This window comes from Choloepus didactylus, chromosome 25 (assembly GCF_015220235.1).
Source record: "Choloepus didactylus isolate mChoDid1 chromosome 25, mChoDid1.pri, whole genome shotgun sequence".
NCBI classification, from domain to species: domain Eukaryota; kingdom Metazoa; phylum Chordata; class Mammalia; order Pilosa; family Megalonychidae; genus Choloepus; species Choloepus didactylus.
In genome coordinates, this window is record NC_051331.1 from 4,982,395 (window position 1) to 5,009,952 (window position 27,558).

Here is a 27,558-nt window from a genome sequence, read left to right on the forward strand (position 1 = left end):
TGAAATATCTTAAAGATCCTGTGGTCAGAGGTTTTCTAGACCTTACACCAAAAGCATGAGCAATGAAAGAAAAAATAAATAGGATCTCCTGAAAATTAAACACTTGTACATCAAAGGACTTTGTCAGAATTATGCTGAATGCCTTATTTTGTGTTACTAAAATATGTACATTCTAAAATGTTGTTATATACTTTTTCCTTGAATATAAATTTCAGCAAAATAATTTTGCTTTATAAACAGACACATGGATTCCCACAGCCTGAGAGAAAGCTGGTAGATTGCAAATTTTCTAAGAAAAAAAAAAAACAAACAACAACAACAACAACAACAAACAAAAAAAAAGCAAAGAAAAAACAGGAATTATTGTCTTCCGGTAAATTATTTATATTACTCCTCAGAACAACCAAAACCCACAAAACAGGGAGTCTGCTGAGAAAACACATAAAGGTTGCCTTCGGGACGAAAGGACATAATCTGTTTTCCTTTATTGCATCTTGCAATTTACCTAATTAGAGGGTAACTATTTGATGAAGCAGGCATGACTTTATTAGATTTCTCATGATTCACGTTCTATTTAATCAAGTTTTCTTAAGATTCTAGCTTCCTGCAGTTATCAGTGGCATAAAAAGTGAGTTTGCCTTCAAAACAGTGTTTTGCTAGAGAGCAAAGAAGCTCTGCGCTCCAAAGTGTAGAGGAAGCATGCTCAATGGTGATTGCTTCATTTTGTTTCCCAATTTATTTGAGTTCTGGTGAGTGTTGGAGAGAATTTTTACCAGGAGGGACAGCCCTCCCTTTTTCATAAATCAAAATTTAATCAGAATGTATTGTCTAATCTGATAGGCATTTGGGGACAGATATTCTGAGGGTATGTTAGAAGGTTATAACATGATATTTCTCAGTGTTTAAAATGCATAAGTTAGTGTTTGATGGGAACCTTGCCTGATCTTACCAGATGGTATTTTTTCTGCCTTTAGGCCAGTTTTGAGAGAACATAAGTGGATAGTTGGATAGAGGGATAGATAGATAATTAGATAGATAGATAGATAGATAGATAGATAGATAGATAGATAATTAGATAGATCGATCGATCTATAATGGCAAACTGGGTGAGTTTTCTGAATGAATATTAGGAGCACAATTAAGTGGGAGTGGAAGCAAAAGGCTAAGTTTGGTTGGATTCAGTGATGGGATCTCTGAGAGACTGACATTTGAAATGTGATTGAAAGAAAATGAGTATGGAATGGGAAGGTCTGTGGATTAGGATGTAAAAGAAGCATGAGAATACTCCTCAGTAGAGATAATAACAATGTTTAATTATACTTAGTTGTTTCAAGAAGTCATGTGAGATTGGAGACAAGATGGAGGAGTGGTGAGTGGTGGGATTCAGTTAGTCCTCCAGGGCAGTTGGTAGAAAGCCACAAACTGCATGGACCAGACACTGCAGAGCAATCTGACTTTGGGCATACTTCATACAACACTCATGAAGATGTGGAACCACTGAGATCAGCAAAATCTGTATGTTCTTGTGGTCAGGGGACACATGCCCCTCCCTGCCAGGCACAGTCCTGTGGGAGGAGGGTCCATCAGTGCTGGGAACCAGGAGGGAGAACTACAGTTGCAGCTCTGATCGAAAACTCAGATGCTGGTCAAAAACTCCAACAAAGATAGACTGAGACCAGACACCTGAGAATCTGGGAACAGTCAGCCCAGTGAAGAAGAGATAGGGCTAGCAAAACAGCAAAACAAACAAACAAACAAAAAACAAACAAGAAAAAAAAACAAAAATAAAAACAGGATTTTTGGAGTTCAGGTGAACATAATATGGAGAAGGGCAGGGATCAAACAGAATCAAGCACCTATGCAAATCCAGGAGTGAGGACCCTTGTCTCAAGAGCCAGTTTCTCTGCTTTCTTGATTGCTCCTTAATGACCCTCAATGCCTTGTCTCTTACCATTTCAATAGTGCATTAGATCTGTAAGGAGGGCCCTTTTCTTTTTCTTTTTCCATTTCATTTTTTTTTTTAAAATCTTTTACTCTTTTTCTAAACAATTAGTCTAAGAGGCCCATTACAGAAAGCCTTAAAGAATGCAGTTTGGGCCCAGGCAAGAGCAGAGCTTAGAAAGCTCTGAGAGACAAAACAATAGGTCTAGTGGTTGAGAAAATTCACTAAACACCATAACTTCCCAAGGGGAGCATCCCCTTATAGCCATTCCCAGCAGGCTGTGAACACTCCTGCCTCATGCTGGCACTACAGCTCAGAGCTGTGCCAAACAACCCAGTGTGCCAGGAAGTGTTTTCAGCAAACATGCACATGTCACAATATCTGCCATGGACAATAACCTTTCACACACCCACAGCTAATTGTTCCAGAGCTGGGAAGGTGGAGCTGTCTGTAAACAGGGAAATTAACGTGTCCCATACAGCCATCCTTTCAGCAGTTTGGGAATGCTCTTACACAGCCCTGCAGCCCAGAACATCCCTTGAGTGATGGTGCTGACTTGTGATATAGCAGTCTTCTCTCAGGGAGGCTTTAGGAAGACACGGCTTGTAAGAGGGACCCACTCACATGTCCCAGGGACCATACACCAATACCAATTCTTAGGGGTCAGTGTCAGAGGTAAACTGTGGTGAGACTGAACTGAAGGATTAGACTCTTGCAACATCTTTAAACCTCCTGGGATATTTGATTATTAAAGCCACCCTCCCTCCCTCCCTAACTGCTTAGACACCCCCCACATTCAGGGTGGGCAGCACCAACTCCAAATGCAAACTTGTTACAACAAATGGACCCCAACAAGGTTCAGACCCCCACTTACCACAAAGACAAATTTGGAGAGAAATGGCTTGAGGGGAATAGGTGGCTCGCAGATGCCACCTGCTTGTTAGAGAAAGTTTACTCCACCAAGCTGTAGAGCTGACAAATTAGAGATAAGAGTTGAATCAGTCTATATATCCTAAAAGAATGCTATCAAGTTAAGCAAGAGGCCAAGAGGCCAAAAACAACAGAAAATTTTACAGCATATGAAGAAACCAGACAATATGGATAACCCAAACCCAAACACCCAAATCAAAGATCAGAGGACAACAGTGCTTGGAGAACAAATCAAAGAAAAACAGAAACAATCAGAGCATGGCACTGAGTATAAATGACATGAAGAAGACCCTAGGAGAGCATAAAGAAGAAATTGCAAGAGTGAATAAAAAACAGACAATCTTATAGAAATAAAAGAAACTCTTGCCAAAATTGAAAAGATTCTGTATATTCATAGTACAAGACAAGAGGAAGGTGAACAATGGATCAGTGAGCTTGAGAGTTACAGAACAGAAAATGAAAGCACAAAAGAAAGAATGGGGAAAAATTGATAATTGAAATGGAACTCAGGGATATGATAGATAATATAAAATGTCCAAATATACGACTCATTGATGTTCAAGAAGGGAGAAGAAAGGAAAAGGTCTAGGAAGAGTATTCAAAGAAATTGTTGGAGAAAACTTCCCAAATCTTCTAAACACCATAAATACACAAATAATAAATGCCCAGGGAACTCCAAATAGAATATGTCCAAATAAACCCACTCCGAGACATATTCTGATCAGAATGTCAAGTACTGAAGAGAATGAGCAAGTTCTGAAAGAAGCAAGAGAAAAGCAATTCATCACTTACAAAGGAAACAGCATAAAACTAAGTAGTGACTACTCAGCAGCCACCATGGAGGTGAGAAGGCTGTGGCATGATATATTTAAAATTCTGACGGAAAAATTGCCAACAAGAATACTTTATCCAGCAAAGCTCTCCTTCAAATTTGAAGTAGAACTACATTTTTCACAAACAAATGCTGAGAGAATTTGCTAATGGGAGACCTGCCCTACTTGAGATACTAAAGGGAGGACTACTGTCAGAGAAACAAAGAAAGGAAAGAGAGATATGGAGAAAGGTTCAGTACTAAAGAGATTCAGTATGGGTACATTAAAGGGCATTAAGAGAGAGAGGGAAAAATATATTGACAAACATAAAACAAAGTATAGGATGGCTGATTTCAGAAATACCTTCCAAGTAATAACATGAATGTAAATGGATTAAACTGCCCATTAAAAGATATAGATTGGCAGAATGGATCAAAAACATGAACCATCAATATGTTGTATATAAGAGACTCATCTTAGACACGGAGACACAAAAAAATTGAAAGTGAAAGGATGGAAAAAATATTTCATGCAAGCTACAGCCAAAAGAAAGCAGGAGTAGCAATATTAATCTCAGATAAAATAGACTTTAAATGCAAGGATGTTATGACAGACAAAGAAGGCAACTACATACTAATAAAAGGGGCAATTCAACAAGAAGAAATAACAATAGTAAATGTTTATGCATGCAATCAAGGTGCCAAAAATACATGAGGCAAACACTGGCAAAACTAAAGGAAGCAATTGATGTTTCCACATAATTGGGGGAGACTTCAACACATCACTCTCTCCTGTAAATAGATCACCAGACAGAAGACCAATAATGAAACTGAAAACCTAAACAATTTGATAAATGAATTTGTCTTAACAGATGTATATAGAACATTACATCCAAAATCACCAGGATACACATTCTTCTTTAGTACCCACAGAACTTTCTCCAGAATAGATCATATGCTGGAACATAAAACAAGCCTCAATAAATTAAAAAAAATTTGAAATTATTCAAAGCACATTCTCTGACCACAATGGAATACAATTAGAAACCAATAACTATCAGAGACTTAGAAAATTCACAAATACCTGGAGGATAAACACACACTCTAAACACTCAGTGGGTTAAAGAAGACATAGCAAGAGAAATTGCTAAATATATAAAAACAAATGAAAATGAGAACACAACATAACAAAACCTATAGGATGCAGCAAAAGCGGTACTGAGGGGGAAGTTTATATCACTGAACGCATACATCAAAAAGGAAGCAAGAGCTAAAATCAAAGGACTAATGGAGCAACTGAAGAAGCTAGAAAATGAACAGCAAAGCAACCTTTAACAAGTAGAAGAAAAGAAATAAGTATTAAAGCAGAAATAAATGACATAGAGAACAACAACAAAAAAATAGAATAAATAACACCAAAAGTTGGTTATTTGAGAAGATCAAGAAGATTGCCAAGCCCTAACTAGTCTGATAAGATCAAAAAGAGAGAAGGCCCATATAAAAAAAGAGAATGAGAAAGGTGACATTACTGTGGCAATCTGAGACATAACAGGGCAAACTGGCAATCTGCTACATTACAGGGCAATGAGGCAAGACAAAGAAATAAAAGGCATCCAAATTGGAAAGGAAAAAGTAAAACTGTCATTATTTGCAGATGATATGATCTTATATCTGCAAAACACTGAGAAATCGATGATACAGCTAGTAGAGCTAATAAACAAATTTAACAAAGTAGCAGGATACAAGATTAATGCACATAAGTCAGTAATGTTTCTATATGATACAAATGAACAAAAAGAAGAGACACTCAAGAAAAAGATAACATTTTCAATAGCAACTAAAAAAATTAAGGACCTAGGAAAAAACGTAACCAAAATTGTAAAAGACCTATACAAAGAAAATTACATAACTCTACTGAAAGAAATAGATGGGGACCTAAAAAGATGGAAAAATATTCCATGTTCATGGATAGGTAGGCTAAATGACATTAAGACGTCAATTCTTCCCAAACTCATCTACAGACTCAATGCAATCCCAATCAAAATTCCAGCAACCTACTTTGCAGACATGGAAAAGCTAGTTATCAAATTTATTTGGACAGGGAAGATGGCTCTAATTGCTAATAACACTCTAAAAAAGAAAAAAGAAGTGGGAGGACTAACATTCCCTGACTTTGAAGATTATTATAAAGCCACAGTAGTCAAAACAGCATGGTACTGACACAAAAATTGATATATTGATCAATGCAATTGAATTGAAAATTCAGAGATAGACTCCCAGATCTATAGCCAACTGATAAGGCCCCAAAGCCACTGAAGTGAGACATAACAGTCTTTTCAACAAATGGGGCTGGGAGAGTTGGCTATCCATACCCAAAAGAATGAAAGAGGACCCCTACCTCACACCCTACTCAAAAATTTACTCAAGTGGATCAAAGATCTCAATATAAAAGACAGTAACATAAAACTCCTTGAAGATAATGTAGGGAAGAATCTTCGAGACATTGTATTAGGCAGCCACTTCCTAGGTGTTACACCAAAAGCACAAGCAACAAAAGAGCTAGAGACTTCTTACACTTGAGTTTAGGAGATGAGAACCTACCCATTTCTCTTAGAGTACACTACAAGTTTCTGCTGGTTGGACTGGGGGTGGTTACTTCCAGGTGAAGATTTGGGCATATGTGACAAATGGGTCTGGAAAATGTGCACAAGTTTTGAGTCACATGTCTTCTTTTTCCATCATCAGCATTGGATGCTTACTGCTCAGACTGTCTGAGAGTGAAAAACCAGAGGAAGACTGTTGATGGCAGAACGTTGACAATGCAAACAATGGTGAGAAGGAAATTACTATTTCTACTGAAAAAATTTTATTTAAAAATATGCCTGTTTCTCCTAGTGACTGGCAGATTCTAAGTACACTCATGAAATAGTCACATATTTGAGATCCATTTAAGTATACCCAGGACTCTGGTATAATTATGGTGGTCCAAAAAGTGAGTTAGAAATCTCTCTACCAGTTACATTAATTTGTTCCAGCCTCTGTTAAGGCTGTGTATTCACAGAAGAGATGTGAGAGGATTTATTTGCCTTGTGGAAACTATGGTCTCAGTTGGGAAGTAATTCACTATTCACTGTGTTAGTGGTAGTAATGTGCTTAAGATTGCAGTGAACATGAGGGATAGAGATGAAAAACTGTGCAACTTAACACTCCAATAGGGAGCCATAGTTCAACAAGTGAGTTCATTCAGTCCATTGTTATGAGTGTGGGATCAGGGCTATGCTGTGTTCAGGAAAAGACAAGAAAGAGATGACAAAAGGCAATGGAAGTGTTTATATTATCCAATAGTAAACTTCCTACACTTTTGATAAAATGTATTTTCATATTTTGAAAATATGTTTTAAATTCTCATTACCATCTTGTCCCCAGTTAAACATTTTCTTGCATGTTAACAACATTTGTACAACTTTGGTAAGTTGAAGCAGTGAAAGGGAATATTGTTTCCTCACTTTAGCTGTGCGCACAGGAAGAACATTGTAGGGAGAGAAAAATTTCATGACCAGTGTAAATACTTGAAGATCTAGTGAGAAAGACCCAGACAGATGAAGAGCCTATTTATCCTTGAACAGAGTCAAGATGAATATACAAGAGACAATGAAAACTGTTGTTTGTAGTGTAGGAGAATATTGAATATGAGTGGCCTCCTACCAAAGAGTCAGCTTAGGACTGTACTTTAGTATAACAGCCACAGGGGGCCATGGTTTCTGCTACTGAACATTCAATTCTCATATCGTAATAAACACTTGAGTTTTGTGGAGTTGAAAGAGGAAGAACCTACTGTCTGCAACTTCTGTATAAAGTTTGTATAATTCTACAGAATCGTGTACATTTCTTCAAGTCTTTCCACCTTTTATTGAATTATAATTTATCACTTGTACTTAACAGCAGTTGGTTAGATAGTAATTATCAGTCATTGGATTTTTCAAAACTTGCAACATTTTGTTCATAGACAAGTTCATAGACAAGGAAACTGAGGTCATTGCAGGTGCCTCAGATTGGTTAAGTTCAATTTCAAATTTGTGTCCAGGTGGACACTGGGTTTCACAAAATGGGTTAATGAGACAATATTACATGAAGTCTGTAGTTTATTACTCCAAGATCCTCGGGAGACAGTGTTGCCATGTGGAGTCAGTGGAGAGTGTGAACAGCCCTGTTTGTGTGTGGGTAGCACACAAGGAGAGCAAAAAGGATCAATGGGTTTATGCTTTTAATGTGGCATAGGGGACTTAGTAGATTATCAAAGATGTTAGAGATTGAGTAGTTTAAAGGAAATCCTGTGAAAAGGGGAAGGACATTCAGGGTCCTGGGTTTGTAGGGATGGTTACCATAGCATTTGGGACCACCTGAGGCATCTGGGTAAGGTATGTCAGTGACGTGAATGGTGATCAAGAGTTGTAGGTTTGAATTCTGGGGAGTTTAGAGTGGAGGGATAGAAAATTGTTAATTAGGCCAAAGGTCACTATTGAGGCAAATGGCTTTGCCAAAGATGGATGCTAAGTTAGAATGCAAAAATATTTTTATAGGATGGATGGAGTAATTGAATAATCATTATGTTAAAAGGTGGATGATCATGAGTAATGCTTCCCTAATGATTAGACTGTATTTATTTGAAATTGAAGGAGATTTACTTATGGATTCTCATGAGCTAATTTGATGACCACCATCTGGAAGTCATTATTATCAGTTTGTGGGCAAACTTTCAGGTTACATCCCAGATGTTATGTAATACTGTCTTATTGTGAAGTTTTATGTATGCAGAGTTGGCATGTCTCTGTGAGTGTATCTGAAAGATAGATGCCAGGTTAGCAGTAAGAATCATCTGATGGGAATCCCAAACTTAGATTTGTCTTTTTAAACACACAATCCCTTCCCTTCCTCAGTGCTATCATTTCAACCGATGTACTGTGCATATTGGTAGGAATAGCCTTGTCTGAACTCAATTGCCTATGATGTTTTAGGAATCAGTGACCTTCAATGATGTAGCTATAGACTTTGATGCTGAAGAGTGGGCCTTGATGGACACAAGACAGAGAAGCCTGTTCAGAGATGTTATGCTGGAGAGTATCCATCATCTGGTGTCAGTGGGTGAGTTTCTTCAAATTTTCTCCTATCATATATCCATCTATCCATCCATCCATCCATCCATCCATCCATCTAATCTAATCTTTCATCAGTTAATTCAAGTATTTGACAACTTCCCTATATTCCACTCTTATTTCTGCTCTGATTCTTTATAATCTCATGACTACTTGTAAGAAACTATCTCTTCTAGTTTTTCCTTACATCTCTTTTGTGAAACCAGTGGCCCATGATGTTCTTGACTAAAATTTCATGATATTTTTGTGGCTCAAACTCCACAATTCAGAATTCTGTGGGAACTCAATGAATATTATCTCTATGGATAAAAATGATATTTTCTAAGTAGCTATTATATTCCTGGGCCTCTGGTGAAGTTTCAGAATACGTAGAAAAATAGTCAACATGCTGTTTTCCACATAGAACATATATTTTTTGTGTGAAGCCTGTTTTAGTGTTTTTTTTAGTAAAATGCTCTTCAACTGTGTGAAAATGTAATTGTTTCTTTTGTATAAAGACTGAGGATACTCTTTTCTATGAATTTAGGCATGGGCATCAATGTATGCTTAATGACTTTGAATGTCAGAATCATCCATTTCTGCAAATGGATTATCAAAATACTGTGTTTAAATTACATTTGCACATTCCTCATTTTAGGGATCTTTTCCTTAAGTGTGGGTATAGATTGTTCTGCTGATTTTCCTGGGTACTTATAGTACAATAATAGAGGAAGCTTAACAATGAATGAGTGACCTTTTTACAACAGAAGAGAGAATGAAATAACAAGAGAAAGCATGGGTGAAAAAGTTGAAAAAATTGAAATGGACCTCAGGGATATGATACATAATATAAAACATCCAAGTATGAGTCACTGGTGTTCTGGGTAATGTTTTTGGAAGAATAATCAAAGAAATTGTTGGGGAAAATTTCCCAAACCTTCTACACACATAAATACAAAAATGTATGCCCAGTGAACTCCAAATAGAATAAATCCAAATAAACCCACTCTGAGCTATATTCTGATCAGATTGCCAAATACTGACAGAGCCCCCCTTAGGAGCTGGGGGAGAATGCAGGGGTGTTGGGCTTCACCGCTCAGTGTTTGCAGATGTGCTCACAGATACTGGGGACAGCTGGTTTGATGGACCAAGCCCTCTACCATGGGACTTGCCTTGGGAAGACTGTTGCTGCAAAGGAGAGGGTAGGCCTGCCTATAATTGTGCCTAAGTGTCTCCTCCTGAATGCCTCTTTGTTGCTCAGATGTGGCCCTCTCTCTCTAGCTAAGCCAACATGGCAGATGAAATCACAGCCCTCCAACACTATTGTTTCAGTTTTTTGCAGTAGACATAAGGAACTAGTGTCTAGAGTACTTTGAATACAATCAGGAGACAGTGATGTCAGAGAAAGCAAGGAAGTTTCGAAAAGGAGATTGTGGTCCAATTTTTTGTTCCAAGTAAAGAATTATTTATAAGGAGATCATTAGTGATCTCCAGGTTTTATGAAAAAGGATATCAGCATTGAGTTTTGTGACTCAAGGGTAGGGGCATGTGAGAATAGGGTAGGTACACTTTCATCTATCATGGGAGGGTCTAAAGAGCAAAACTGAGAGACAACATATTTAGAGGAAATTTGCTTTGATTTTTCAACATGGAAGAGTAAAAAATGAACTTAGATGATGAGATGGATTGTGAAGTGAAATATAAGGAAATTTAATTTATAATTGGTAATGTAATTCACAGGAAACATGAGATTGAAATCAATTGGAGACATTGGAGTTAGCCAGAGGTACCATGAATATTTAATAGAAGAGAAGAAATAGCTAATGTGTATGGATTCAGGGATATTTGAAGATATTATGGTATTTTAGTTTAGTTTGGAAAAATACATAATCCATCTGCTTAGGAGGAGTTAATTTCATATGTTGAAAATGTAAGGAAATGATAGAGTGCATGAGATTCAAAAGGCATTGAGAAGATTTGGAGTATTCATGTAATATGCAGTAATGAATTAATTAGCAAGACATAGTACAGTTACCAGGTATATTTGAAAACTTCTAGGAAATATGATTCTCTGTTTAGATCAGGAGCAATAGCGTACTCAATTACTGTGCCAGATATAGTCATGGAAAATTGCAGGTATTTGGAATCACTGAATATTGAGAGTCAGGTTGTTAGATGTAGTAAATAATCACAGGGAGATAATGTTGGTCTTGGCACATATCTGTTGAAATTAAAAGGTGTAAAAAGAAATTTGGCAGTAAAAATGAGAGGTAGGTGATGATGTTTATGATGAGGGTCAGTATACTGTAGGTCCCCATGGAGAAGGAGTATCTGTGTATGGGGAGTATTTTTGTGGCAAAGCTAGGAGAGGAGGTTGTGACCACAGGGTGGGACTTCTTATGTTTGATATGAAAGGGATATTCCAGGTAAAAATCTGAGTGATGTGTCAGACTATGTATTTAAGCTTGGCAGACAGGCAGAGCAAAATTCTAAATCAAGCTGTCATTTTGTAGTCATGTAATTTTGTCATAATACTGTTTTCTGAACTCTGATCATGTCATTTGTTAAGTTGGTAAAAAAAACCATAAGCAACAGTTTATTGTGAGGATTAAATAATCATATACAGTTAATCACCAAGCAGAGTCACACATTATACATATTTTCTCTTATTTCTGGGCCTCAGATACGAATTGGTGCATTAAACCTACTATTCCTTATGACAAATTATCATCAATTGTCTGTGAAATATATTTAATAATTAGGGTTTTAAGGATAATTTCCTGGTTATAGATGATTAATTCTTTCACACAGATGCACACATGCACAGTGATACCCACACTACATACACAAGGAGAAAAAGATAAATGCATGCATATTCCTATAAGTGATCATTAATATGGGGCAGGTCTACAACAGCCCCTTTACTAAATTATACATGGACCAACTAGAGAGCCTCACAAACCCCTTCAAACTTTAGTTTCTTACACTTCTTGCCTTCTGAGGATTGTGGACCATGACAGAAATCTTAATGAACCTGTACTCCTGCTATTTTCTTAAACAGGGATTTTGAGTTCTTGATTTGGAGGATGGATATCATTGATCACTCCAAATGAAATTAATTCTTGAAATGATTAACTCCATCATGAAATAATTTTGATGTTGCATGATAAATATCCAAATCCATTAGGGAAAGATCTGAAAGTCAGTGTTGGGGGGTTTGAGGGAGGGATCTTTCCAGAAATCCAAAGGAGTTGAACCAAGATGATTTAGGGCAGTTGCATACAGAAGGGCTGGGGCCGGATAGTGCAAGGAGGGAGGGAATGGGTTTTCAGAGGGCAGGGATAGGTGTTGGAGAGGCAATGGTACTGCATAAAGAAAGAATACTGTGAGCATTTCCACATATTTACCTGCAGGGGAAGACCAAAAGCTACATGTCGTATGGGTTAGAGATACCTACTCTTCTTTTTCTATCATTTAATTTTATTGAGATTGTTCACATTCCATACAATTATTAAAGGTTCAAAGTGCACAATCAGTTGCCCATGGTATATACAGCTGTGCCTCCATCAAAATTATTTTTTTTTCAATTTTTAGAACATTTTCAATACTCCAGAAAAGAAATAAAGACATAAAAAGAAAACACAAATCCCTCCTGTACCACTAAACAACCCCCTCCATTATTTATTCATAGTATTGCTATAGTATATTTGTTACTATTGATGAAAGAATGTTAAAATACTACTAACTGTAGTACATGGTTTGCAATAGGCATATTTTTTCCCTATATACCTCTCTATTATTAACTTCTAGTTATAGTGTCATACATTTGTTCTAGTTCATGAAAGATTTCTGAATATTTTGCTACAGTTTAATCACTGGATTGTCCACTACAAGATTCACTGTTTTATACATTCTCATCTTTTAAACTCCAACTTTCCTTCTGGTGACATACATGACTCTAAGCTTTCCCTTTCCACCATGTTCACATACCATTCAACACTGGTAGTTATTCTCACAGTAACATGCTATCTTCACCTCTGTCCATTTCCAAACACTTAAGTTCAACCTAGCTGAACATTCTGCTCATAATAAGCAACGATTCCCCATACTTTAGCCTTATTCTGTTTTGGTAACTTATATTTCATGTCCTGTGAGTTTATGTATAATAAATATCTGTCATGTGATTTTTCTTTCTTTTCCTTTTTCTATTTCTCTACCTTCTTTGACTCTTCCTCCTTTGTGGAAGAAATGGAGATGTCCTTATGTAGATAGTGGTGATGGTGGTGAATACATAAATATATGGCTATACAGGGAACCATTGATTATTTACTTACGATGGAAAGTATGGTGGGAGAACAAAACCATCTTTAAGAAAATGGATTGATGAAGAAACTTGAGGGTACTACATTGAGTGAATTAAGTCAGACACATGAGGATAAATATTGCATGGTCTCACTGATACACCTATTTTTTTAATATTCATTTATTGAGATATATTCACATACCATGCAGTCATACAAAACAAATCATACATTTGGTTGTTCACAGTACCATTACATAGTTGTGCATTCATCACCAAAATCAATTCCTGACACCTTCATTACCACACACACAAAAATAACAAGAATAATAATTAAAGTGAAAAAGAGCAATTAAAGTAAAAAGGAACACTGGGTGCCTTTGTTTGTTTGTTTTCTTCCCCCATTTTTCTACTCATCCATCCGTAAACTAGACAAGGGGAGTGTGGTCCTTATGGCTTTCCCAATCCCATTGTCACCCCTCATAAACTACATTTTTATACAATCATCTTCAAGATTCATGGGTTCTGGATTGTAGTTTGATAGTTTCAGGTATCTACTGCCAGCTACCCCAATTCATTAGAACCTAAAAAGGGTTGTCTAAATTGTGCATAAGAGTGCCTACCAGAGTGACCCTTCAGCTCCCTTTGGAATCTCTCTGCCACTGAAGCTTATTTCATTTCCTTCATTTCCCCCTTTTGGTCAAGAAGATGTTCTCCGTCCTACAATGCCAGGTCTACATTCCTCCCTGGGAGTCATATTCCATGTTGCCAGAGATATTCACTCCCCTGGGGAGATACCTATTCTTGAATCATGGAGGAGATTGAAAACTCTGATCACCATGGGACAATTAACATATAAAACATGCTTTTCATGTGCTTATCCATAAGATATCTGTATTCACATTTTCAGTATTAACAACATGAGCCATAGGCTTCTTACATTTGAGTTTAGGAGATGAGAACCTACCTGTTTCTCTTAGAATACACTACAAGTTATAAAAATGTAGCTTATGAGGGGTGAAAATGGGATTGGGAAAGCCATAAGGACCACACTCCCCTTTGTCTAGTTTATGGATGGATGAGTAGAAAAATAGGGGAAGGAAACAAACAAACAGACAAAGGCACCCAGTGTTCTTTTTTACTTCAATTGCTCTTTTTCACTTTAATTATTATTCTGGTTATTTTTGTGTGTGTGCTAATGAAGGTGTCAGGGATTGATTTGGGTGATGAATGTACCACTATGTAATGGTACTGTGAACAATCGAATGTATGATTTGTTTTGTATGACTGGTATGTGACTGTATCTCAATAAAATGAAGATAAAAAAAAAAAAAAAGAATACACTACAAGTTTCTGCCAGTTGGACTGCGGGTGGTTACTTCCAGGTTGAGATTTGGGTATATGGGTCTGGAAAATGTGGACAAGTTTTGAGTCACATGTCTTCTTTCTCCATCAGCACTGGATGCTTACTGCTCAGACTGTCTGAGAGTGAAAAACCAGAAGAAGATTGTTGATGGCAGAACTTTGACAGTGCAAACAATGGTGAGAAGAAAATTACTATTTCTACTGAAAAAAGCTTTATTAAAAATATGCTTATTTCTCCTAGTGACTTGGCAGATTCTAAGTACACTCATGAAATAGTCACATATTTGAGATCCATTTAAGTATACCCAGGACTCTGGTATAATTATGGTGGTCCAAAAAGTGAGTTAGAAATCTCTCTACCATTTACATTAATTTGTTCCAGCCTCTGTTAAGGCTGTGTATTCACAGAAGAGATGTGAGAGGATTTATTTGCCTCATGGAAACTATGGTCTCAGTTGGGAAGTAATTCACTCATTCACTGTATTAGGGGTAATAATGTACTTAAGATTGTGGTGAACACAAAGGACAGAGATGAATAACTGTACAAATTAACACTCTAATAGGGAGCCATATGGTTCAACAAGTGAGTTCAGTCAGTCCATTGTTATGAGTGCTGCGTCCAGGACTATGCTGTGTTCAAGAGAGGACAAGAAAGAGACCACAAAAGGCAAAGAAAAGTATATTATCCAATAGTAAACCACCTATATTTTTAATAGAATAAATTCTCATATTTTGAAAATATGTTTAAAATTCGCATTATCATCTTGTCCCCAGTTAAACATTTTCTTGCATGTTAACAAGATTTGCATAATTTTGGTAAGCAGAAGCAATGAATAGGGAATATTCTTTCCTTACTTTTAGCTGTGCACACAGGACAGACATTGTAAGGAGAGAAAAATTTCATGACCAGTATAAATACTTGAAGATCTAGTGAGAAAGACCCAAACAGATGAAGAGCCTATTTATCCTTGAACAGAGTCAAGATGAATATACAGGAAACACAATGAAAACTGTTGTTTGTAGGTGTAGGAGAATATTGAATATGGGTGGCTTCTTACTGGACAAAGAGTCAGCCTAGGACTGTACTTTAGTATAGCAGTCACAGGGGGCCATGGTTTCTGTTACTGCACATCCTACCTTCATATTGTAATAAACACCTGAGTTTTGTGGAGTTGAAAGAGGAAGAACCTACTGTCTGCAACTTCTGTATAAAGTTTGTATAATTCTACAGAATCGTGTACATTTCTTCAAGTCTTTCCACCATTTTATTGAATTATAATTTTATCACTTGTACTTAACAGCTGTTTGTTAGATAGGAATCATCAGTCATTAGATTTTTCAAAACTTGCAACATTTTGTTAAACCATGACATAGACAAGGAAATGGATCATTGCAGGTGCCTCAAATTGATTAAGTTCAATTTCAAATTTGTGTCCAGGTGGAGGCTGGGTGTCACAAAATGGGGTAATGAGACAATATTACATGAAGTATGTAGTTTATTACTCCAAGACCCTAGGGAGATAGTGTTGCCATGTGGAGTCAGTGGAGAGTGTTAAGAGCCCTGTTTGTTTGTGTGGGTAGCACACACAGAGCAAAAAGTGTCAATGGCTTTATGCTTTTAATGTGGCATAGGGGAGTTAGTAGATCATCCAAAGGTGTTAGAGATTGGGTAGTTTAAAGGAAATCCTGTGAACAGAGAAGGGACACTCAGGGTCCTGGGGTTGTAGGGATGGTTGCCATAGCATTTGGGACTACCTGAGGGTTCTGGGTAAGGCATGTCAGTGATGTGGATTGTGATCAAAGATGTAGGTTTGAATTCTGGGGAGTTTAGATGGAGGAATAGAAAATTGTTAAATAGGCCAAAGGTCAGTGTTGAGGCAAATGGCTTTGCCAAAGATGGATGCTAAGGCAGAACACAAAAGTATTTCTATTGGATGGATGGGAATAATTGAATAATCATTATGTTAAAAAGTGGAAGATCGTGAATAATGCTTCCCTAATGATTAGACTGTATTTATTTGAAATTGAAGGAGATTTACTTATGGATTCTCATGAGCTAATTTGATGACCACCATCTGGAAGTCATTATTATCAATTTGTGGGCAAATTTTCAGGTTACATCCCACCATATGTTATGTAATATTGTCTTATTGTGAAGTTTTATGTATGCAGAGTTGGCATGTCTCTGTGAGTGTATCTGAAAGATAGATGCCAGGTTAGCAGTAAGAATGATCTGATGGGAATCCCAAACTAAGGTTTGTCTTTTTATACACACAATCCCTTCCCTTCCTCAGTTCTGTCATTTCAACCCATGTGCTATGGATATTGGTAGGAATAGCCTTGTCTGAACTCAGTTGCCTATGATCTTTCAGGAATCAGTGACTTTCAATGATGTAGCTATAGACTTTGATGCAGAAGAGTGGGCCTTGATGGACACAAGACAGAGAAACCTGTTCAGAGATGTTATGCTGGAGAGTATCCATCATCTGGTGTCATTGGGTGAGTTTCTTAAAATTTTCTCTGTCATATATACATCTGTCCATCCATCCATCCATCCATCCATCCATCCATCTAATCTTTCATCAATTAATTCAAGTATCTTGACAACTTCCCTATATTCCACTCTTATTTCTGCTCTGATTCTTTTATAATCTCATGACTACTTGTAAGAAACTCTCTCTTCTAGTTTTTCCTTACATCTCATTTGTGAAACCAGTGGCCCATGATATTCTTTGCTGAAATTTCATGTCATTTTTGTGGCTCAAACTCCACAATTCAGAATTCTGTGGAAACTCAATGAATATTATTTCTATGGGTAAAATCAATATTCTGTAAATAGTTATTGTCCTCCGGGGACTCTGGTGCAGTTTCAGAACACAGTAGAAAAATAATCAACATGCTTTTTTCTACATTGAGCATATATTTTTTGTGTGGAGCCTGTTTTAGTGGATTTTTTTTGTAAAATATGCTTCAACTGCTTGAAGATATAATTGTTACTTCTGTATGAAGACTGAGGATACTCTTGTCTATGAATTTAGGCATGGGCATCAATGTATACTTAATGACTTTGAATGTCAGAATCATCCATTTCTGCAAATGGATTATCAAAATACTGTGTTTAAATTATACTTTCACATTCCTCGTTATTGGGATCTTTTCCTTAAGGGGGTACAGATTGTTCTGCTGATATTCTTGGTTCCTCATAGTACAAGAATAGGGGAAGCTGAACAACAAATCAGTGACCTACAGTATGACAGAACAGAAAATTAAAGAACAAAAGAAATAATGGGTGAAAAATTTTAAAAAAATTGAAATAGACCTCAGGGTTATGATACATAATATAAAACATCCAAATTTGAGTCACTGGTGTTCCAGAAGGGGAAGAGAAGGGTAAGGTTCTAGAAAGAATATTCTAAGAAATTGTTGGGGAAAATTTTCCAAACCTTTTAAACAACACAAATACAGAAATCATAAATGCCCAGTGAACTTCAAATAGAATAAATCCAAGTAAACCCACTCTGAGATATATTCTGATCACATTGTCAAATACTGAAGAGAAGGAGCAAGTTCTGAAAGCAGCAAGAGAAAAGCAATTCACCACTTACAAAGCAAACAGCATAAGACTAAGTAGTGACTGCTCAGGGGTGGTGAGAAGGTAGTGACATGACATATTTAAAATTCTGAGAGACAAAAACTGCCACCCAACAATCCTTTATCCAGCAAAGCTCTCCTTCAAATTTGAGGGAGAACTTAAATTTTTTCACAGACAAACAAATGCTGAGAGAATTTGCTGACAAGAGACCTGCCCTACTTGAGATCCTAAAGGGAGCCCTGCCATCAGAGAAACAAAGAGAGAAGAGAGAGATGTGGAGAAAGGTTCAGTACTAAAGAGATTCAGTATGGGTACATTAAAGGACCTTAAAAGGGAAAGGGAAAATATATATCTGACAAACATAAGCCAAATGATAGGATGGCTGATTCAAGAAATGCATTTGCAGTAATAATGTTGAATGTAAATGGATTAAACTCCCCAATTAAAAGATATAGATTGGCAGAATGGATCAAAAAAATGAACCATCAATATGTTGCATATCAAAGACTCATGTTAGACACAGGGACACAAAGATATTGAAAGTGAAAAATGAAAAAATGTTCAGCTTTGCTAGCTATTAGAGAGATCCAAATTAAGACCACAATGAGATACCATCTCACACCAATTACAGTGTGTGCCATTAAACAAACAGGAAACTACAAATGCTGGACAGGATGTGGAGAATTGGAACTCTTATTCATTGTTGGTGGGAATGTATAATCATTCAGCCACTCTGGAAGTCAGTCTGGCAGTTCCTTAGAAAACTAGATATAGAGTTACCCTTTCATCCAGCAATTGCACTTCTCAGTACACACCTGGGAGATCTGAAAGCAGTGATGTGAACAGATATCTGCGCACCAATGTTCATAGCAGCATTATTCACAATTGCCAAGAGGTGGAGACAACACAAATGTCCTTCAACAAATGATTGGGTAAATAAAATGTGGTATATACACATGATGGAGTACTATGTGGCAGTAAGAAGGAATAATGTCATGAAACATATGACAACATGGATGAACATTGAAGAAATAAAGCTGAATGAAATCAGCCAGGCACAAAAAGAGAAATTTTTTGTGCTACCACTAATGGGAACATTGAAATATGTAAAATAAATGTTTGTTAATGTAGAATATAGGGGAACTAGTCGTAGAGAGTAATTAATGAAGGGGAATGATAACCCAATAAGAACAGATAAGCTATCATGGGTAAATTTAACATTCTGTGAATGCCCAGATGTGACTATGTTTTGTTAATTTCTGGTGGGTATAGTAGGAACAAGTTCACAGAAATGTGGCTATATCAGGTTATTTTCTTGGGGTAGAGTAGTAATGTGTTGAAGTAAAATAGTTATTTTAGGTTATTTGTCTTTTTCTTACTCTCTTGTTATGGTTTGTTTGAATTGTTTTTTTTTTATGCATGTTTTTTTAAAATTTTTTCTGATATAGTTAATAGTTAATAAAAAACAAAAACAATGATAAAATTATGCAGAGCCCCCTCATGAGCTATGGGAGAATGCAGGTTGCTGGGCTTCACCACCTCAATGTTTTCTGATGTGCTCACAGATATTGGGGACTGGCAGTTTGATGGGCTGAGCCCTCTACCATGGGAATTGCCCTTGGGAAGTCTGTTGCTGCAATGGAGAGGCTAGGCCTGTCTGTAATTGTGCCTAAGTGTCTCCTCCTGAATGGCTCCTTGTTGCTCAGATGTGGCCCTCTCTAGCTAAGCCAACCTGCAGATGAAATCACTGCCCTCCAATGCTGTTTGAGATTTTTGCAGTAGATCTGAGGAAGCAGTGTCTAGAACAGTTTGAATACAGTCAGGAGACAGTGATGTCAGAGAAAGCAAGGAAAAGTTTTGAAAAGGAGATTGTGGTCCAATTTTTGCTCCAAGTAAGGAATTATTTATAAGGAGATCATTAGTGATCTCCAGGTTTTATGAAAGAGGATATCAGCATTGAGTTTTGTGACTCAAAGGGTTAGGGGCATGTGAGAATAGGGTAGGTACACTTTCATCTTATCATGGGAGGGTCTAAAGAGCAAAACCTGAGAGACAACATATTTAGAGGAAATTTGCTTTGATTTTTTCAACATGAAAGAGTAAAAAATGAACTTAGATCATGAGATGAATTGTGAAGAGGGAGAAATTTCTGATAAGGAAATTTAATTTATAATTGGTAATGTAATTCACAGAAAACATGAGATTGAAAACAATTGGAAACATTGGAGTTAGCCAGAGGCAACATGACTATTTGATAGGAGAGAAGAAATAACTAATGTGTATGGATTCAGGGACATTTTTAGATATTATGGTATTTTAGTGTAGTTTGGAAAAATACATAATGCATCTGCTTAGGAGGAGTTAATTTCATATGTTGAAAATGTGTAGAAATGATAGAGTGCATGAGATTCAAAAGGCATTGAGAAGATTTGGAGTATTCATGTAGTATGCAGTAATGTATTGTAAGCAAGACATAGTACAGTTACCAGGTATATTTCAAAACTTCTAGGAAATACGATTCTCTGTTTAGACCAAGATCAATATCTTACTCAAGTACTGTGCCAGATATAGTCATGGAAAATTACAGGTATTTGGAATCACTGAATATTGAGGGTCAGGTTGTTAGATGTAGTAAATAATCACAGGGAGATAATGTTGGTCTTGGCACATATCTGCTGAAATTAAAAAGTGTAAAAAGCAACTTGGCAGTAAAAATGAGAGGTAGGTGATGTTTATCAGGAGGGTCAGTGTGCTGTCAGTGCATATTATAAATATGCCTATTTTTCCTACTGACTTGGCAGATTCTAAGTACACTCATGTAATATTCACATATTTGAGATCCATTTAAGTATACCCAGGACTCTGGTATAATTACTGTGGCCCAAAAAGTGAGTTAAAAATCTCTCTACCGATAGATTGTGGTGATGAACACAACTATGTTATCATACTGTGGACAGTGGATTGTATACCATGGATGATTGTATGGTGTGTGAATGTATTTCAATAAAACTGAATTTAATAAAAAAAAAAAATCTCTCTACCATTTATGGCAATTTGTTCCAGCCTCTGTTAAGGCAGTGTATTCACAGAAGAGATGTGAGGATTTATTTGCCTTGTGGAGCATACAGTCTCAGTTGGGAAGTAATTCACTCATTCACTGTGTTAGTGGTAGTCATGTGCTTAGGATTTTGGTGAACACAAGGGATAGAAATGAATAACTGTACAACTTAACACACCAATAGGGAGCCATATGGTTCAACAACTGAGTTCAGTCAGTCCATTGTTATGAGTGCTGGGTCCAGGGCTATGCTGTGTTCAGGAGAGGATTAGAAAGAGACCACAAAAGGCAAAGAAAAAGTATATTATCCAATAGTGAACTTCCTATATTTTTGATAGAATATATTTTCATGTATTTGTACAACTTTGGTAAGTTGAAGCAATGATTAGAGAATATTTTTTCCTCACTTTAATCTGTGCAGACAGGAGGAACATTGTAGGAAGTTTCTTAAAATTTTCTCTTATCATATATACATCTATCTGTCCATCCATCCATCCATCCATCCATCCATCGAATCGTTCATCAATTAATTCAAGTATCTTGACAACTTCCCCATATTCCACTCTTATTTCTGCTCTGATTCTTTTATAATCTTATGACTACTTGTAAGAAACTCTCTTCTGTTTTTTTTTTATATCTCATTTATCAAACCAGTGGCCCATATTCCTGACTAAAATTTGATGTCATTTTTGCAGCTTAACCTCCACAACTCAGAACTCTGTGGGAGCTCAATGAATATTGTTTCTGTGGATAAAATCAATATTTTCTAAATAGTTATCCTCCTGTGGCTCTGCTGCAGTTTCAGAATACAGTAGAAAAATAATTGACATGCTCTTTTCCACATAGAACATAGATTGGGTGGAGCCTATTTTAATGGATTGTTTTATAAAATCTTCGACTACTGTGAAGTTATATTTTTTCTTTGTATATAAAGACTGAGGATACTGTTGTCTGTGAACTTAGGTATGGGCATGGACATATACTTAATGACTTTGAAGGTCAAGGTCATCCATTTCTGCAAATGGATTATCAACATACCGTGTTTAAATTACACTTCCCCATGCTGCTCTTCACAGTTTACCTTATTGTTCCTAATCATCTGCCCTAGACTTGATGACCATGAATCTGTATCAGCATAGAACTCAAAATCTATGCTTCTGTTTCACATATATAGGGTATCAACTCTGCAAATCAGAAGTGGTTTTGCTGTTGGAACAAGGAGAGGAACTGTGGAGAGAAGGATTAGGATTTCTCCAAGGACAGAGTACAAGTGAGTTCTTGGGCACTGTGCTTCAATAAGAGGAGGGGCCTGGTCAATGAATGAGAAGGTCTATAGAAATATCAACTGAAGATTTCCTTAATTTTTTGATATTCCATGAAATGTAGGCTGTGACTTTGGGGGAAAACTCCGCAAACTGTGCAATGATTCTGTACATCTATCAATCTCTAGTTATGAATCTATGATAGTCTTTGGCTTAGGAAAAGAGATATTTATGTACTTATAGGAGTTAAACTTACACATAGTGGCCCTTTTCCTGTCCTTCTCTATGAGGAATTCCCTCTTACCACCCACCGTGCCATCTTATTATTTTCCCTAATTTTAATACTGAAAATATTTTAGCTCTCTATTTGCATAAAAAGCTTTGCAATTTTCTGGAGTGCACCTTAATTTTAGTTTTTTTCCAATTTAAATGACAATATTTGAAACATAATCACAGGAGCCTTGGAAGTGTTTTAAGTTTTCAGATGCCTAATGTTACCATGTAATGTTTTTTAAATTATCTCAGGCAGACAAAATGACCATAGGAAAGAAGAAATGATAATTATGCCACATATCTGCAATAAGGACAAATATACCACCAAGTCAAAGGTGAGCATCATAAGTGCGATCAGTGGTCTTCCAAATAAATAGTTGGGATTGAATAGTCTAGTAGTTCAGCATGATCATCTGAGTATGATTAAATATGGAAGTAAATGCTGTCCCATCAATAAGTTTTGGATAGTTTCATTTAAGGGAAAAATTAACCTGAGCTGAAAATGATAACCTGAAGTCTTACAAAAGTACAATGGCATAAACAGGCTTATATACCTATTCTTTGAAATGTATTGAAGTATTGAACATTAATTAGATAGCTCTGCAGATGAGATTCTAAAAAGAGTGAATCTCTGCAAACAAGAAAGTAGCCCATCATTTGCATGTAAATAACATGATGAACTTTAACTAGAGCCTCACTCTATTATTAGCCTAGAGAGTTCAGTTAATGACTATATGTGGACATACCTTTAACAGTTTCTCTTCTCATTTATAGCAGCAGGTTTCTAACATTGGAGGGGATCCCTTTGGAAGTATTGATTTGGGAGAAGATTTAATTCACTCAACATTGGCTGACATGGAAACAAAGCCCTATGTAAATGAACAATTTCAAAAAGCTATCAATTACCAGTCAATCTTTAGTAGACATAAGCAAATTCAGACAGGAAATAATTCATATGACTGTCATCTATGTGGAAAAGCCTTCAGAAATATTTCTGTCCTTAGACATCATGAGAGAACTTGCACTGGAGAGAAACGATATGTCTGCCATCTGTGTGGGAAATCCTTCAGTCGATGTTGTAACCTTAAGGAACATGAGAGAAGTCACACTGGGGAGAAAGCATGTGTCTGCTATCGATGTGGCAAAATCTTTACTGATAGGTCTAAGCTCAGAAAACATATGAGAACTCACAATGGGGAGAAAGCATGTGTCTGCCATCAATGTGGCAAAATATTTACTGATAGGTCTAAGCTCAGAAGACATGTGAGAACTCACAATGGGGAGAAACCACACATTTGCCATCTATGTGGAAAATCCTATAAACATCGTTTTAACCTGAGGCTACATGAGAAATCTCACACAGGAGAGAGACCATATGTCTGCCATCTATGTGGGAAAGACTTTGCTCGTAAATCTGCCCTCAAACCACATATGAGAATTCACACAGGGGAGAAACCATATGTCTGCCATCTATGTGGGAAATCTTTCAATTATTGGAATAGCCTTAGGGATCATAAGAGAACTCACACTGGGGAGAAACCATATGTCTGCAACACATGTGGGAAATCCTTCCGTTATTCTGCTAGCATTAGTTACCATAAGAGAACTCACACTGGGGAGACACCATATGCCTGCCATCTATGTGGGAAATCCTTCAGTCAGCGTGGGCACCTTAGGGGACATGAGAGAACTCACACTGGGGAGAAACCATATGTCTGCAACACATGTGGGAAATCCTTCCGTTCTTCTGCTAGCATTAGTTACCATAAGAGAACTCACACTGGGGAGACACCATATGCCTGCCATCTATGTGGGAAATCCTTCAGTCAACGTGGGCACCTTAGGGGACATGAGAGAACTCACACTGGGGAGAAACCATGTGTATGCCATGTGGGTGGGAAATGCTTCACTCATCATACTGCTCTCCCACAACGTGAGAATTCACATTAGGGAGAAACCATATTTATGCATCTATATGGGAAACGCTTCACTCATCGTACTGCTCTCCCACAACATATGACAATTCACACTGGGGAGAAACCATACATCTGCCATCTATGTGGGAAATCCTTCAAAACTTGTGGACACCTTAGGAATCATGAGAGAACTCACACTGGGGAGAAACCATACATCTGCAATGTATGTGGGAAATCCTTCAGTAAATGTGGTCAACTTAGGCAACATGGAAGAACTCACAGTAGGGAGAAACCAAATGTCTGCCATTTATGAGATAATCTTTCAGTCAACATGGTACCCCTTAGGCAACTTGGGAGAACTCACACTGGGAAGAAACTGTGTTTTGGCTTTTTATGTGGGGAAATCTTCACTGATAGAGTGACACTCAGACAACACAAGATAATTAACACTGGGGAGATAACATGTCTGCCCTTTATGTGGGAAAAAATTTAGACATAATTCTACCATTAGGAACATCATAGATCTCATTAACTATGTTGTGCATATGGGAGAGTTTTCAGACAGAGCTACCAGCTGTAAAAAGTAAAAAGAAGAAAAAAACCCACACAGGAGTTTAAATCCCCCTCAATGTAATCAATGTCTAGATGCCTTAATTTACAATCTATCCTTAAATAACATGATTGCACTATCCTGGGAGGAACACTATGTAATTACATATAGTAGATTTCAGCTGAGCTCCAGCCTTGTACACAAGAACAGCTCAGAGTAGGAATAACTCCAAAACAAGAAAACTGGATAAGAAAGATGTTATCACTGGGAGAAAACTCTAGGAGAACTCTAGGAGATAATTATTGATGGAAGAATAATTCAAAGATGAAATTTGTGAAATCCTTTGCTTACACAGCAATGTGTGGAATATATGTGAAGTTTGACTTTTTATAAAATATTCTCTATATGTGTATAGAAAATGAAGAAAAGTCTTTGGTGGCTTTGAACTGATTCATCAGTGTTTAATTTCCCATATGGAGGAAATGTCAACCCTAAAATAAAATCACAAAGTGTTCAGCCAGAGTTCACATCAGGAATATCAGACAGGCAAAAACATCTAACAAGAATGCTTTACAACACAATTCAATCATGACTTCAGAGTTTTGCCTGAAAAATGTTAAAACTTACATTGTGAAGTCATCTGTGAGTGCTGAATGCAGTATTTTTCAGTGAGTTTTAGGGAAGGAAATCAAAGTTTTATCAATACACTTGCAAACAATTATGAAGTAAAAGCTGTAGATGAAAATTCTGTAATGTTCAGCGTCTATTTTTTCACACAACTCTAAACATAAATATGATGACTGTTAAACCAGAGAACTTTGAGTGTTAACTGAAGAATGTACAGACCAAGATTATGTGTCATAAATATTATATACTTTTGACAGATATGCATACAGCAATAATGAATAGAATATAAATTAACAGATTATGGGATTAATGTCTCATGATAGAGAAATTTTCCTTTACACTGTCACTATTGGTATACCTTAAATTGAATTAAAATTAACTGTTAAAGGAATTACATGGTTGTAATTCATGGAGTATTGGGAAGCCTGGGGATGGGAAATCTCCCAATATTGACAGGCATTGGAGTCATTCCCTCCATTAAAAATGGGTTATGGGGGATCAAAGATGGCAGAGAGGTAGACATAGAGCAAATTTCTCCTCCATGAAAAATACTAGATAAAAGACAGAAGGTGCCCAGAGTAGCAGTTTCAGGGTTCCAACTGCTTGGCAAAGACTTCTAAATCCATAGTGACTGAGAAAATGAGGGACTGCATTTGGAAATATGGGAGTGTTTGAGGCTTCTGGGGAAATGGAGGCCTAAGACTTGCAGTGGGGAGAAGTGAGAGACAGTGATTGGAGGCAGGTTAATGTAAAATCTGGAAAGCTGCTGGGGGTCCAGCAGAGAGAGCCACAGTGGAGCACAGTGGGGAGATCCTTCCATTCCCCAGACACCCAACTCCCTATCTGGCATGGGTGATAGCCTTTGGCACAGCCAAAGCTAAGAGCTCCCGTGCCAGGGAAGAGCTGTGTAGCAGGCAGAGCTCCACAGAAGTGGGTTGTTTCTGCACGCTGTACAGATATCTGCAGCAGGCTAGGAGATACCACTGCAGGACCACAGCCAAGAGTTTCATGTGTGATTTTGCTGGCTTGAGATTGTGCACACTTCTCTGCAGAAGCCCATGGAGTGCACAGGCTAGATGCAGGGGTGCCACACAGAAATGTCAGGAGCCCTACACCAATCCCAGGGACTTGTGGACCCACCACAGAGAGGGATTGTATGAAATCTGAGGTGAAGGTTTTGACGTGTTACAGCCCTAGTGCATTCCAGCCACAGCCCCAGGTACAGCTGGGAGTACTGGGTCTTAAAGCCATCTTTCCCCCCAAACTGCAGAGTTCACAACCCCCACCGAAAGGGTTGGTGGTCCCCACCGCACAAGGAAAATTAGTGTACCAATTGGACCTCCACAAGATTTGCACCCCACTTGCTGCATAAACAAACTTTGGTAGGATAGGCTTGATGGTAAGAGGTAATTTGGGTGTGCCATCTGCTGTTAGGTCAGGGATAGTGCACTCAACCAAGCTGTAGCTCCGGCAAGTTACAGATAATTGTTTACATAAGCCTGCATATATCAAAAGAACTCTTTCAAGTTAAGCAAATGCCAAGAGGCCAAAGACAACCGAAAATTTTAAACCATATGAAGGAACTGTAAGGTATGAATAACTCAAATGCCTGAACTAAAAAACCAGAGGAGACACAGAAGTTGGAGCAATTAATCAGAGATAATCACAGACACCAGTGTCATGGCTCAGGATATATAGGGCATCAAAAAACCCTAGAAGAGCATAAAGCAGAATTTTCAAGAGTAAATTTTAAAAGGAGGCTGTTAGGGAAATTAAAAAAATGATTGAATTAAAAAGATT

The 27,558-nt window shown here is 37.3% G+C and overlaps 1 protein-coding gene across 2 annotated transcripts; it reads left to right on the forward strand.

The window, feature by feature from the left end:
- Nucleotides 1-6,246: 6,246 nt before the first annotated feature.
- On the forward strand, nucleotides 6,247-27,043 carry LOC119520246 (zinc finger protein 596-like). 2 transcript variants are annotated; one of them, XM_037817942.1, is made up of 7 exons: nucleotides 6,247-6,514; nucleotides 8,699-8,825; nucleotides 14,572-14,657; nucleotides 16,853-16,979; nucleotides 22,305-22,400; nucleotides 22,918-23,000; nucleotides 23,443-27,043. In XM_037817942.1, the coding sequence occupies exons 1-7, from the start codon at nucleotides 6,503-6,505 to the stop codon at nucleotides 24,613-24,615; spliced, it is 1,704 nt and encodes a 567-aa protein (XP_037673870.1). In that variant the 5' UTR covers nucleotides 6,247-6,502; the 3' UTR covers nucleotides 24,616-27,043. The 2 variants fall into 2 exon arrangements, with proteins under 2 accessions (XP_037673870.1, XP_037673869.1); XM_037817941.1 differs by having other exon boundaries at nucleotides 6,248-6,514; nucleotides 23,440-27,043.
- Nucleotides 27,044-27,558: the final 515 nt, after the last annotated feature.

Bases quoted from the DNA above. Each gene is read 5' to 3' on its own strand.
- LOC119520246 (XM_037817941.1), top strand. The intron at 14,658-16,852 runs GTGAGAAGAAAA...ATGATCTTTCAG, and splicing joins CTTTGACAGTGCAAACAATG to GAATCAGTGACTTTCAATGA. The intron at 22,401-22,917 runs GTGAGTTCTTGG...AAATTATCTCAG, and splicing joins TCTCCAAGGACAGAGTACAA to GCAGACAAAATGACCATAGG.